Here is a 15286-nt window from a genome sequence, read left to right as displayed (position 1 = left end):
GCTGACTCGGTTCCAATCAGCGAACCACTCACTTCTCCCGTTACTGACTTCTACCCTTGCGCAAGAACAGGCGCCAAAAGATATGAAATATCTATGCTTGCTGTACCGGGCTAGGTTGTCAGTATATCCAACAGGCACCCTAACTCATCACGTGGATACAGTAGTTGTCCAGCAGGTTTGTAACAATTGGTACAACGTTGGTAGCTTACTGGTGGGCATTGCAAATAACCGTCAATGATGTTTATTTTGGGTAGCTAACGACCATTGCTATCGATAACTGCTAGTGTATTTCCAAGTCATTGCTATAGAACCATCACAACTGCAAAGGGAGACCGTTTGGAGGCAATCTGGCATTGTTTGTGCAACCAACTGGTTCACAACGCAAAGAACTATCACAAAGTTCCACTTAGGCAGTAGGTGACCATTGCGGTCGAAAAATGCTAGTGTATGACAAGGCATTGCCCTGGCTCTATCATCACTATGAGTAACAACCATTCTGGATAAGTATTACACTGGTCGTGTAACTCACGATTGCCGTCTCATTGAAATTGCAAATAAACATAACAAAGTTTACCTTAGGCAATAGATGACCACTGAATTGGAGAGATGCAGGACTTCTTACAAAGGTATATCTATCAAGCATCATAGTTATAAGGCATTGCGAGATTAGTATACATTCATCAAAGTTAGGTTCATATTGCACTTTCTTATCTTTGGATGGCATGATGTTTTGCATATATATTCATTTGTCTTCGGATATAATCCAGTTGACTTTTGGTCCGAACTTGCCATTTAAATCTACAAAAGCCAAGTTCTCGCCGATTTCCTGATGATTTGACCTAGTATATATGGCAACTACCAGTTTTCCCATAGACACCATCCTTGGCAACTGCCAGTTTGCTTTTTTGACCTATTGCATGGGACTTTGCCAGGGCCCTATTTGGGTGGGTGTTTTGGCTTTCACAGCTGCATTTTTGGGGGTTTTCAAACTCAGCTATGTTTTCAGTCACAAATGTGTTTTCCACATTTGTCAGATGTTTTGATATGTTTTACTCCGCAATTTTGGCCTCCCCACATTATTCCCACACTCCGCATTTTTCGCATTTTTGGCCACCTACTGTGGGATGCTATTATAATGATATATGAGCAGGCTGGATTATATATGCAAGAGTAAGATACTGAAAAACATCAAAAATGTCAAAAATGTGATTTTCCATGTTTTTGTTCCTGTAGCAAGATCCTATGTGTGTCCTGGGCCAGCTATATAATAAATCTACTCCAAATATACATAGGAATAGACCCCCTACCTCAATTGAGGTCCGGTCCTACAGGAAAAAATTTCACAGGGGGTAAACCACCAGGGGAGGGGGGCCACACCATGCAACAGGATATTGTCCTATGGTCCTGTGCTTCTGATACATTGTTCCTATTGTTGAATAGATGCTGGGAATCATTTTTGCAAGTCTGTTCACCTAGAAATAATTGAATGGGAACATATTCTGTGTTTTCTTGCATATGTGCTATATCTATTGATGTAGGACACTTCAGGGGGTCAAATAAAGATGGGAATCTACTCATATATGCTCATAAATATGTTCTGAATATCATAGAACACTTCCCCACCAAAGGGGCAAAAGTGCGAAAGTGTTTTGCACCCTACTCTATGTTGAATTGCCCCTGGAGGAGGAGCAGTCACACAAACAAATAAAAAAAGCAGTCTATTATATTATATTATACATATATATACTAAACTACTACTTATATATCAAGGGGGAGCTATTGTGGTGTGGTGGTGAAGCTGCAATGATGTGGGGAGGGTGTGGGAATAATTAAATTGTGGGGTGTACCATATTGGGTGATGTTTTGGGTGTTGTGGGGTAATTCCCACAGTAGGTGGCCAAAAATGCGAAAAATGCGGAGTGTGGGAATAATGTGGGGAGGCCAAAATTGCGGAGTAAAACATATCAAAACATCTGACAAATGTGGAAAACACATTTGTGACTGAAAACATAGCTGAGTTTGAAAACCCCCAAAAATGCAGCTGTGAAAGCCAAAACACCCACCCAAATAGGGCCCTGGCAAAGTCCCATGCAATAGGTCAAAAAAGCAAACTGGCAGTTGCCAAGGATGGTGTCTATGGGAAAACTGGTAGTTGCCAAATACTAGGTCTAATCTTACAGCCAAGGGTGAAAAGGCAAGAAACGCTTGTCATCCGCTTTATGCAAAGCAAGGGATTTCCTGGGCTCTGTGAAATGGTCCCGAGTTGACAACAACACTAGCAGACAGTCTTCAAGCATGGGATTTCACCGCCCACAAGTCTCATCACCGTCTTCCAATCAGATCGACGCAGTGTCATCTGCAGATTCTTCTAACATTCGTGCAACCCCATCCACAATCCATCCACCTCCGAAGGCATCGAGTGCAGACTCTTCATCGTATGCTGCACCCAGCTCACAAACCAATATACCTATGGAGATAGACGAGGGGTTATTGCTGGCATAGCGGTGGAGTCAACGTGTTGGTATTTCTTTGCCACTGCGCTACAGACAATACGACAATGTACTTCTGCAGCCTCCCCCGAGTGTTCCATCCAGTGCGACCTCCCAACAACAACAACTGGAGTCTAGTTCACCTGTGAATCCTGCCAACACAACTACTTCTACTTGTACATCCTTGCGGGCTCCTCCTTTCCGCACAGCAAAGAATATCTTTGGACTGATACGCCAATTTTTTTCATCAACTCCCCCGTCTCATGACCCGGAGGAGGTCATTATGCTCCACGATATCAGTTTCATTCCTCCTGTTACTCCAGCAAGACCAGATATTCATGCTGAGTCTCACAAAGTGTCATTCCATCCATACCCCAACAAATCCTCTTTCCAACTCGGCCATTGGTACTGGAATGGCAGTGCGCAAAAGTCACATACGAGCTTCAAGGAACTAATTGGTATCGTCGGGTGTCCTGACTTTGATCCTGATGATGTGTGAAATATGTCATGGGACAACATCAACTCGCATCTTGGTGCAAGCGTTGATGATGATGATGAAAAAGATGAGTGGGAGGATGAGGATGCGGGTTGGCGTAAAATGCAAGTAACAATCAAGGTTCCTTTTTCTCGGACTACTGCTCAGCCAGGTGCCCGGCCTTACGTCGCAGCGGAACTTTATTATCGACCTCTCATTTCTGTTATCTGGGAAAAGCTTTCGAATGCTCAGGACAACGAGCTATTTCACTACGAGCCTTACCTACTGCGATGGAGCGCCCCGCATCTTCCATGTGAAGTCAATATCCAGGGCGAGTTATACACTTCGCCAGCCTTCATGAATGCACACAGCGAACTTCAGTCGTCTCCTGGAGAACCGGGATGTGACTTACCTTGTGTGGTTGTCGCAGTCATGTTCTCGTCTGATGCTACACACCTAACGAGTTTCAGTAACACGAAACTGTGGCCGGTATACATGTACTTTGGGAACGAATTGAAGTATCGTCGGTGTAAACCATCCTGCAATCTGTGTAATCATGTAGCATGTTTTCATAAGGTATGCAGGTCATTTATCATCTCCAGTATTGAATCTGATGGATGACAGCTTCCAGATTCATTTAAAGATTTTACGGGTACTTACACCCAAGGCAAGGGAGTCAGCCGGGAATGCGCTACTCATTGCCATCATGAACTCTTTCAAGCTCAATGGAGGGTTTTACTCGATGCTGAGTTCTTACAGGCATACGAGCATGGGATTGTAATTCTCTGCTGTGACGGCATTAAACGCAGGTCCTACCCGCGATAGGCAGCAGCGCGTGACTCTTGTGCATTCCGATGCCTCAAGGAGTCAACTGGTGAAAACAGCTCGAGGCTTCATCTACGAGGAGAACTACGGCATAGACAGCACAGCAGTTGAGGACCTTCTGAAGCGTGATTCATGGGTACCAACCTCTGTGAGCATGATCATTGATTTCGTTTCGTGAGTTCACTAACATCTAATTAGAACACGTTTTCGGACTGCCTTAGTTCATTCGGTTTCAATATGTTCATTGTGCTCGTGGTTGATCTGCTGCATGAGTTTGAGCTTGGCGTATGGCGTATGCTTCTGATTCATTTATTAAGGATTCTTTGCGCCTTCAACAAGGAGTTGATCCATGAACTTGATAGGAGGTGTGCCAAACATTATTGATGATTACTCGGCAGCTAACAATCAACTAACTTTGACAGGTACAGACTAGTCCCCTCATTTGGATCAGCAACCATTAGACGATTCTCCGCAAATACTTCTGAGATGTCAAACATGGCAGCACGAAATTTTGAGGATCTTTTACAAGTATGTATCTGGAACAATTCCTGTAGGTCTTTGTCTAATTTTGTTCAAGTGTTCTATTCCCATTTTCGATGGCCTACTCCCCGGAAATCACAACAAAATCGTGATGAATCTTCTTTTCATCATGGCCCACTGGCACGGACTGGCGAAACTTCATATGCACTCTGACCTAACCCTAGATATCCTGGACCAATGAACTACTGATCTCGGCAATCATTTCCATCAGTTTAAGGCGACAGTGTGTGCCACATACCACACCCAAGAACTTGATCGTGAAGTTGATGTTCGGTCTCGCCGGCTGGCAAGGAAAGCAGCCAAACGGTCAGACACCACAGACAAGGTGAATCAGACTGGCCAAAAAACTGCGGCTCGAAAATCTAGGATAGGTACCAGCGTGAAAGGGAAAGAAAAAGCGACTTCGGAGCAGTCTCAATCTCTACCTACACCAAGGCAGCCACGGAGGAAAAAGTCTTTCAATTTCCGGACCTATAAGTTTCACGCACTTGGGGATTATGTAGCCTCTATATGTCACTTCGGAACAACTGATTCGTATAGCACTGAACCAGTCAGTCAATAGCTCACTGCTCCTCTGTGCCCTAGCTCAATTATTTTCAGGGAGAATTAGAGCATCATACCCCAAAAGGCTGGTACTGTCGTACTGATTGACGGGCCTTTGTTCACCAGTTGACACAGATCGAGTGTCACCAAGCGCATTTACACCGTTGTAGAAACAACAATACAGAGAGGAACAATGATGCTCCTAACTGTATCTAAAAATGTTGTAGGTCGAGCGTTGCCTAGTCTGCTATTCTTGAGACGACAAGTGCGTTCGACCCTAGGGGAAGCGAGTGCAGCAAAGATCTACAGGTACGCGCTGAAGCGAAGCGCGAGAAAGCGCAGGTGCGCGCAAGGCGCGGGAACATGCGTGCGTATGCGGAAATTGATAAAGACTAAGCTTAAGTGATAATATGATGCAAGGTAGGAGAAGAGAGATGCAAAGTGTAGACAAATAGATTTCTACTATACTCTGCTAAGTAGTAAGTGAGTAGCAGGAAAAGTAAGTTGTAAAAATGGAAAGTTAGTTGAAAAGTAAGTAATAGTATGTACTGCTGGCGCTTATATAGTGTGCCTAAGCGCGGTCATGCGGAGCCGAAGCGCTACCGAGTAGGTATGTAAGATATATATGGGTGAGAGTCCATGATAAAAATAAAGATGGAACAATATGCAGATGAGAGAAATAGAAATATATGCACTAGAGAACATGGTGGACAGTGGATGGATGCATCTGGATGGCTGGCGCTATAGGGCGCTCAAGCGCGGGAACGCGCGGGCACGTTGCACGGGAAAGTTGCGCCTCATATAGGGATAGCTGCGGGTAGCGCACAGAGTGACACTACAAGTTTGTGCTATGTACTCCTTGGTGGGAACTGCCATATCACGCCATGAGAGGCATGATTCTCTACACCGTATCAAGCAACGGCAAAAACAGCAAGCCTCACATGCAGAGGTGAATGAAATAACGAGCAATCCCGAACAACATCATTTCATCGGCCAAAGTGAAAAGATGTACGATGACTTTGGTCACTACCTGCGCAGCCACGCGAAAGATCCCGCCATGAAGGTAATCAATTTTTTAACTTGATAGACATCATTCTGAGATGCGCGCAGGACTTCTTGCCTCGGTTAAAAGATCATATTTTGGATCGCCTCGAGCCTGGGCACACATCAGCTCATCTGGACTGAGAGCGCGACTCCATTCTGTTCAAGCAGAACAGGCTTTATCACCACAACCTCGCAAAATTCAATTATACGACTTATGATGTTCGCAGGGCGCAGGACACTGTAAATCCAAAGACGCCCCACTGCAATGTTATGATACTTAAGCATCACGATGATCGTGACGACGACAATGACAACTATTGCTATGCCAAAGTCCTTGGTATACACCACGTCAACATTATTCGTGTGGGAAACGTGTATGAATCCCATCGACTGGAATTCCTTTTCATTCAATGGTACGAAACCGTTCAAAGTCACTCATGGGAGACATTTACGCTAGGCCGAGTTTGTTTCATGCCTCTTGCAAAGGAAAACACCTTTGGATTTGTAGACCCTAAAGTCGTTCTCAGAGCATGTCACATTATACCCACCATTTCTAGAGGCCAGCGCAGTCGTGATGGAAATGGTCTTTCCCCTCTTGTGAAAGATAAGGATGACTGGCACAAGTATTACATCAACAGGTCTGTGTTTGCTCACACTGTATATTCATTACTAACATGAACACCCAGCTTTGCTGATTGAGACACCTTAATGTGTTATCATTACGGCCTTGGAGTGGGGCACGTTGTCTTGTTACTTAAGGGTCTTATATGAAAGTTGTGTATAATGACAACACAATTATACATGGTGAAGACTTCTTGCCAGTCCTTAAGTCCACGGTCTCCGACTTGTCTACTTCATGGGAGGTAACGTGGTGAGTTCTTGGGAGGATTTAGTTTGTTGTCCTCTTCTTGTGTAGTCTTATACGAAGTTGTTGTGGAATGTTCTGTGTTCTGGATAAATTCGTTAGGTTTGTTTCAGCCTAGTAGGTTGTGTTTCAACCTATGAAAGTCTGTTTCAACTTTGTCGTCCTTAGATGTGTCTCACTTTCCGTTGAAAGGGAGAGTCTTATGAATACACGTAAAGCTTAGAATGAGAGCTGTTCAATGGTTATATAGTCAACCCCTGTAAGGTAGTATATAACCTAGAGTAGAATAATGATAATGAAAGTTATATAGTCGACCCCTGTAAGGTAGTATATAACTTTAGAATAGATAATGATATCTTAGATTATCTCAAGGCACTTATATTGGCCTGCACTTTAAGTCTTAGTGGTCTCACACGGTTTGAGATAAGAGTCAAGTGGGAGGATTGTATTTCATGGGTGAAAATGGGGTCCTTTTATACCTTTTGGGAACCCCCTTACTAAGCATGATTAATCAGATGGATTGGTAAGAATGTGGCTTACAAACCAGGTGATGAATCAGCTTATTACTAAGTACATTACAAATACAGTGTAATCTTACAAAGAAATTAGAAACCATGACAAACCATGACTAAACATGTTGAGTCATGTTAAATGTTGTTACATAAGCATGGCCAATCATGACTAAACATGTTGAGTCAGCTTAAATAATGTTACAAACCAGAATATTTTCCAGTCACATGATGTGATGACAAATAAAAGCTGGTGGCTGAAAGAAGCCAAATACAAATAAACAGTCAGAAATAAATAGAGATACAAAACTTGGTGGCTGAAAGAAGCCAAATAAAAATAAACAATGAGAAATAAACAGAAGGTCACATGCTTGATACAAATACAAGGTAAAATAAGCCTGTAAAGTGAGAAATAAAATACAAGACAATGAAATAAAGGAAAAATAGAGAGGTAACTTAGTGACAAAGGGCTAGACAGTCTCTCATATCTTCCTTATCACTCTCTATATATATCTGACATGGTATGAATCACATACCATGCATGACAACGTGTATTCTCATGAGGCGAGGATCGCAAAGGCAATTCCTGTGACAACACAGACGGAAAACAAATGCACAGACAGGGAAGAAAGTCTCGAGGAAATTGCCGAAGGCGAGGAGGATGAAGAGGATGAAGAGGAGCATGTTGGCGTCGAGGAGTTGACTTGTTTTCAACAAGAACAAAATGGAAGCACAGAATCACTTGTAGAAGTGCTCGACAAGATGTTTACTAATCACGAGTATGATTATGAAAACTAATGATACACGCAGCATCTTCAGCATCTTACATTGAGCGCAAAATAACCCCTGATCAGTTATCACTGACTCATGGCTGGCCCAATGGGCTAGCTCTCGCTAATTCCTGGCATATTGCGCCAGCATCACTCCGAGTACGTCAAGCTAGCCCGTCCTTCTTTGGCTGACGATCTTCTCTAGATCCTGGCGCAAAATTCATTTATTTCGGCAGCACAACTCATGTCTTTAAGCGCGTAATTCAGTCATTGATCATTCTGGCACAGCCTTCATAATTTTCAGGGGTAATTTGGTAATTTGGCACTTGCTCGTTTCTGGTCAAGCCCCATTTTTCTCTGGCTGCCGATTTCAGGTAACAGGGTGCAATCTCTGCAACGGAGCTTCACATAAAAGGTACGTTCATCCAGGTCTTGCTCTTCCAAACCCTCGTTACTCGCTCGGTAGACACCCAAAGTGAGCTGACTCAATGTGACACAAACACTTCTCGCTGATAATTCGGTTGGAAATAGTGGATGTCGCTGCTCCGATTTATCTGTACCTTCCTCAAGTCAGTCGAGTTCTCCAGGTTATCCAACTTCCTGTATGTCAATTCCGTATTGTGTATAAGGTGTCACGCTCTGATTCATTTGCCCTAGAATGACCCAGTTTGCTACTCTCTATCGACTACGTTGTTTCCCTCTAACTTGTCGTTTTAGCACCCCTTCGTCGGCTTTGACGAATCAGAAAGCTATGTTCTGATGGGGTATATGGCGCACAACCACCGTACAATCTCTCCGATTTATGTGAGTGACCATCAAAATCAGTCGTGTCTCTCATCGCATTTGTCGTAGTGCCCAGTATGTGCCTCGGGGATGCGGTGTAGAGAATCATGCCTCTCATGGCGTGATATGGCAGTTCCCACCAAGGAGTACATAGCACGAACTTGTAGTGTCACTCCGTGCGCTACCCGCACCTATCCCTATACGAGGCGCAACTTTCCCGTGCAACGTGCCCGTGTGTTCCCGCGCTTGAGTGCTGTAGAAACAACAATACTGCTAGGAACAAAAGATGCTCCTAACTGTATCTAAAAATGTTGTAGGTCGAGTGTTGCCTAGTCTGCTATGCTTGAGGTGGCAAGCGCATTCAACCCTTAAGGGGAAGCAAGTGCAGCGAAGATCTAGAGGTATGCGCCGAAGCGAAGCGCGAGAAAGCGCAGGTGCACGCAAGGTACGAAGGCGCAGGAACGCGCGCGCGCGCGTGTGGAAATGGTAGAGAGACTAAGCTTAAGCGATAATATAATGCAATATAAGAGAAGAGTGCGAGATGTAAAGGAATAGAGTTCTATTGCGACTTTCTAGGTAGTAAGTACTAGATAAAGTGAGAGGTGAAAGTTCAGTAAAGTAATAGTATGTACTGCTGGCGCTTATATAGTGCGCCTAAGCGCAGTCATGCGGAGCCGAAGCGCTACTGAGTAGGTATGTAAAAATATATATATGTGAGAGTCCATGATAAAAATAAAGATGGAATAATATGCAATGAGAGAAATAGAAATATACGCACTAGAGAACATGGTGGACAGTGGATGGATGCATCTGGATGGCTGGCGCTAAAGGGCGCGCAAGCGCGGGAAAGCGCGCGCGTGTATACATCGCGAAGCGCGGGAAGTTATGCGTGCATGGCGCGCGTTGCACGGGAAAGCTGCGCCTCATATAGGAATCGCTGTGGACAGTACACAGAGTGGTGCTGCGAGTTGGTGCTGTATACTCCCTAGTGGAAACTGCCATATCACGCCATGAGAGGCATGATTCTCTACAGCGCCCTATAGCGCCAGCCATCCAGATGCATCCATCCACTGTCCACCATGTTCTCTAGTGCGTATATTTCTATTTCTCTCATCTGCATATTGTTCCATCTTTATTTTTATCATGGACTCTCACCCATATATATCTTACATACCTACTCGGTAGCGCTTCGGCTCCGCATGACCGCGCTTAGGCGCACTATATAAGCGCCAGCAGTACATACTATTACTTACTTTTCAACTAACTTTCCATTTTTACAACTTACTTTTCCTGCTACTCACTTACTACTTAGCAGAGTATAGTAGAAATCTATTTGTCTACACTTTGCATCTCTCTTCTCCTACCTTGCATCATATTATCACTTAAGCTTAGTCTTTATCAATTTCCGCATACGCACGCATGTTCCCGCGCCTTGCGCGCACCTGCGCTTTCTCGCGCTTCGCTTCAGCGCGTACCTGTAGATCTTTGCTGCACTCGCTTCCCCTAGGGTCGAACGCACTTGTCGTCTCAAGAATAGCAGACTAGGTAACGCTTGACCTACAACATTTTTAGATACAGTTAGGAGCATCATTGTTCCTCTCTGTATTGTTGTTTCTACAGCGGGTCAACATTCTAGGCATTGTTGGTGTACTCGCTGTCCCCCTCATGGAAAACACAGCATTTTGGACTGTGTACGAGAAGCAGGTGAGAAATACATGATATTGAAATTCAGAACCTGACTTATAATCATACTTTGGCGACGGTGATTTTCTTCGGACAATCGAGACTCAATTTTGTTGACCAAATGTGATAGGGACCACCAGCCTCGTGTGGTTTGTGAGTGTTACCTTCAGCTTGCAGCAGTTCGAGGATTGATTTCCTCTATTTATAGGTCAGTAACTTGGACAATTCCATCCGATTCAACCCAGCACCATTCCCATATGGTTACCCACCTCCCACCATCATTGGCCCTGCACCTCTTCCCCAGCTGGTATTTCACAACGCCCCAATGGCCAAACAGTTTACTCCTGTATCCTTGCCTCCATCAGTTTGGTCCGTCAACAATGATGATGAGATTGATTACGACTACCCTGTTACTATGGCATCTGTTGGTTACTACACCGAAGACCCACTCACCTTACCACCAGGAGCCCATGACATTCCCTTTGAAAACTTCACACCCACCAGCAAGACTGTAACGCACGAAGCCCTAGTGTGGAAAGGTTCAGATATCACGCTCGAAAACGACGAGAGGAAGGCGATCAAATTAGCGGTCTGCCAATCCGCCTGGAAATGTCCAATGTTTATAACGAAGTGTCTTTACCTTGGTAGCCACTGGCTCGGGTTAGGAAATCTGTTTGATCCTTCTGAGCGAGAGGATCGAAAATTGCTCACCAACTGCTTTTTGGAGGCAATCTCCCTTGACCACACAATGCTACAAGATATGGTTGACACACCGCATGAGTATCTTTTCGCAATTATATGAGTCTTTAACTAATGTTACAATCAGTAATCGTGCAGACCAAGTCCGGACAGCAGTCGTCCTTGAGATGGGACACCATTCGTCTAACTGTGCATTTTTTCCATGCCTCACCGTTGCTCGCTCCTAATCGATGTGAGCAGTTCTCTAGTTATGTCGAGAACAGACTTTCTGAGTTTCGCAAGATCGTCCGAGGTTGCATTTTGTCAGAAACAGGATTCTCAGGTAACACGGACAAAGAGCGGGATTTGAGGGTCAAGGAGTTATTTGAACTCTTCATTTCAACTAACCAAGAGGATGTGAGAGACTGACCCTACGCGACTTAACTTATTGATTTATTGAAATTTAGATTGAGCGAGCTATTCTTCAAATCGTCAGGGAGCATATGTTCAAGGAGCTGTTATGGGTGTCGTCGCTACAAACCTTGAATGGTTTGGCTGATGGCAACCGCAAAGGCAGAATCACAGACTTATTTCCAGAAGAATTTCGGGAGGAGAACATTCTAGCTAAATGTCTCGTTGGAACTCTTGTAACAGTCGTAAGTGCCCGCGTGTTTGTTGCCTGTATCACTAACAAAAGTCGTGTTACTGTTCTAGATCTATCATACATTACATCTTTGGCGCCCACCCAAGACTCCTGGATGAAAACTGTTCCTTATGTATCACATAATTGTGGCTGCCCTAACAAACATGTATGACAACCTGGACCAGTTTCGCGAGTTCCAGGACACGATGAGGAACGTGCTTTTTTTAAGGTCAGTGTCCCTCACTTTAATTTAATGTCGGATATGATATATTGAACTTTCAGGTTTGCGAATGTGTTACCTATGGACCCGAAGGCCTTGGGCCCTAGAACATCCATGAACAATAAGCGAATCAGAACTTTGAAGGATGTTAAACCCATCATACAGGTGGATGAATGTCTCCCTGGTCTTCCCTATGCGAGCTTCACATCCTTCCATTCGGAAAGAGTCGGGAAGTCAGTGGATGATTCATGCTTTGACGAGGATGAGCTTTGATGGAGATTATTGGTCCAGGACTCAGTTTGTACTTGTATGTATCATATGAGACGTGGTATGTGTATCAATGAATACTGTAATCATCATTGACATGCTTTTGGAGACACGATAGCGACAAGCATGATTCATACTATTGAGAGCTGAATGACGCGCTCGACTGATGAGTCGCATTCTCTTTTTGCATTTCTCCACGAAGTGCTTCACTCACTCAATCATCTCAAGGAGACCTAACGCTGTTCAGCATCACGTGTTGTTGCGGCTGCCACTCAGCATCACGTGCTATTGAAACTCATAGGTGTGTGTTTATGCTTGTTTGTTGCTTCGGCCAGATTGTCATTGCCGATCATACGACGAATCTGATCATTATGTTAATTCAGGCCCCTTTCCGTCAATCGTGCGCCGCTGCCATCCAATATCCCCCCACCCTTACAATCTCAAACAACTCGATGTCTTGTGTACCGCACACAGCCTCTATGGGACAGCTGCCAATGAAAGGCAGAAAGGTGTTGGTAAGTATCGTATGATCGACGGAATATAGCTAACGAGTTCATTAGACGCAGGTGGACTTTTGGTTGGATTCGGTAAGACCACTGAGTTAACGTTGCCGACGGCTTAAGCATTTTCTCCAGCGACCCAACCAATCGGCCATCACTACGCCAGTGACAACACAACGTCTGACGACGATCAAGGCCAAACTCGTCGACGTCAGAAATAAGGCCACCAACACTGTGAAATCAGCACTTCGGGTAAACATTTTATTTTCAAATCAGAACCGATCTCTCAAGAACACTCTAGATCTAGTTTGAATTTACTGTGGTATATCATGTACATTAGAATCTCTCTCAATCACGTAGTGTAGCATGTCTGAGTCGTTATGTTTGACCTGCTGGGGCAACGACTACACATTCCTAGAACTACCATCACTGTGTTATACCATCGCATACATGTACTTTACTTTTCGGCTCGAAGAGCCTTCAAAATATATACCATCATGCATTGTCAAGCAGTATCTGACTACATACAAGCAAGTCTACTACCTAGTAATAGACCATTGTGCCATGCCATTTTTAAATCATTCCACCAAGGCATGTATGCTAATTATATCTACAATCTCAGGGTTGTTCCTAGCGGGCGCTTTTAATCAGTTATCAAGATAATCAACCAATCATCGTGTGAACTACCCGCTCACCAGTGCTACCACGTTGACACATCGAGCCATGACCACGACGGTACGTTCAGTCCTGAGTCTCATTGAAGCTTTAGCCATTCACTCACTGGCAGCTTCTTATCCCCAGATTAAAACTGCAGCAATGGACTCACAGGAGCTGCTCATGCGCAGTGTACCTATATGGCCAATGCAGCTCTGGCGGTACACCGAAATAACACTACCGTGAGCGCATGTTTCTCCTGAGACGAATGATGAGTACTGACTTGCTTTAGTAGGGAAGCTCTCCATCATAACTATACCGTTGGAATGATGCAGGTTGACATGCCTAGGTCTGTGACCTTTGTGTGTGGCGACATCGGTTTACCATGTCATCGACAGGTGTGAAACACGTCAAGATTGGACCAAGATAGTCCATCTGTCAGGAGCTGTATATAACTATAATGCAAGATGGGTGAGTAGTTCCTAAAATTCAAGTTACATATACTAACTCCATAGAAATCAAGAAAACATACGCCGAAATGAACATGAGGACTTACTCAGATGACCAGCTCATGAGGCTCGAAGCTTGGATCGACGCATCAAGAAAAAAGCTAAACAATGAAGAGTGGTTCCTAGTTGTCGAGCCAATGTTAGTGAGAGGTAATGAAATCTTTCCATACTACTATGTGGTTCCGGAGAAGCGCATCATTACCTGGTTGGAACCGGTAGGTGGATACCTTCATTTTCAAGAATGTAAGACGGCATGGCATTGGACCCACAAAAGTAAGTTCCTTTCTGTAAGCTTTTGATTTTAACTTAGTCGCACAGGACTCGAATTAGAGGCCCAGTATTGGTGAGCGATTGATAAGCTTGATGGAGAACATACCTCATTTTTTTCATAGGAAACATGTTGAGTATTTTCCACGAGGAGTTGAAATGCGCTGTAGAGACTTGTGTGTCTCATGGTGTGATATGACAAGTTTTCACTAAGGAGTACATAGCACGAACTTGTAGTGTCACTCCGTGCGCTACCCGCAGCTATCCCTATATGAGGTGCAACTTTCCCGTGCAATGCGCGCCATGCGCACACCATTCCCACGCTTCGCAATGTATACGCGCGCACGCGTTCCCGCGCTTGAGCGCCCTATAGCACCAGCCATCCAGATGCATCCATCCACTGTCTACCATGTTCTCTAGTGCATATATTTCTATTTCTCTCATCTGCATATTGTTCCATCTTTATTTTTATCATGGACTCTCACCCATATATATCTTACATACCTACTCGGTAGCGCTTTGGCTCCGCATGACTGCGCTTAGGCGCGCTATATAAGCGCCAGCAGTACATAGTACAACTTACTTTTCAACTAACTTTGGAACTTACCTTACCTTACTGAACTTTCCACCTTACTATACTTTCCACCCACTATCTACCTAGAAGAACATAGTTGAAATCTATTTGTCTGCACTTTGCACCTCTCTTCACTTGTCTTACATCATATCCTCACTTAAGCTTACTCTTTCTCATTTCCGAACATGTGCGCGCGTTTTCCCACGCTTCGCGCTAATACGCGCGCGCGTTCCCGCGCCTTCGTACCTTGCGTGCACCTGCGCTTTCTCACGCCTCGCTTCAGCGTGTACCTCTAGATCTTCACTGCACTCGCTTCCCTTTAGGGTCGAATGCGCTTGTCTCCTCAAGTAATGCAGACTAGGCAATGCACGACCTACAACATTTTTTAGATACAGTCAGGAGCTTCATTTGTTCCTCTCTGTATCGTTGTTTCTACAGTGTATCGCAG

The 15286-nt window shown here is 44.4% G+C and overlaps 1 protein-coding gene across 1 annotated transcript; it reads left to right on the top strand.

Moving 5' to 3' along the window:
• Positions 1-10851: 10851 nt before the first annotated feature.
• Positions 10852-14344, top strand: F5891DRAFT_986284 (uncharacterized protein; the record flags this gene model as incomplete). Its single annotated transcript, XM_041377730.1, has 15 exons — positions 10852-11289; positions 11364-11621; positions 11672-11860; positions 12033-12076; positions 12130-12300; positions 12718-12734; positions 12809-12849; positions 12970-13086; positions 13195-13286; positions 13533-13569; positions 13636-13730; positions 13784-13837; positions 13887-13959; positions 14012-14270; positions 14316-14344. 15 exons carry the CDS (start codon positions 10852-10854, stop codon positions 14342-14344), a joined length of 1914 nt encoding a protein of 637 aa, XP_041218536.1.
• Between the last annotated feature and the right edge of the window lie 942 nt (positions 14345-15286).

This window comes from Suillus fuscotomentosus, assembly GCF_016647785.1.
Source record: "Suillus fuscotomentosus strain FC203 chromosome Unknown F5891scaffold_112, whole genome shotgun sequence".
Lineage (NCBI taxonomy): Eukaryota > Fungi > Basidiomycota > Agaricomycetes > Boletales > Suillaceae > Suillus > Suillus fuscotomentosus.
This window is presented reverse-complemented; position numbering and strand designations above follow the sequence as displayed.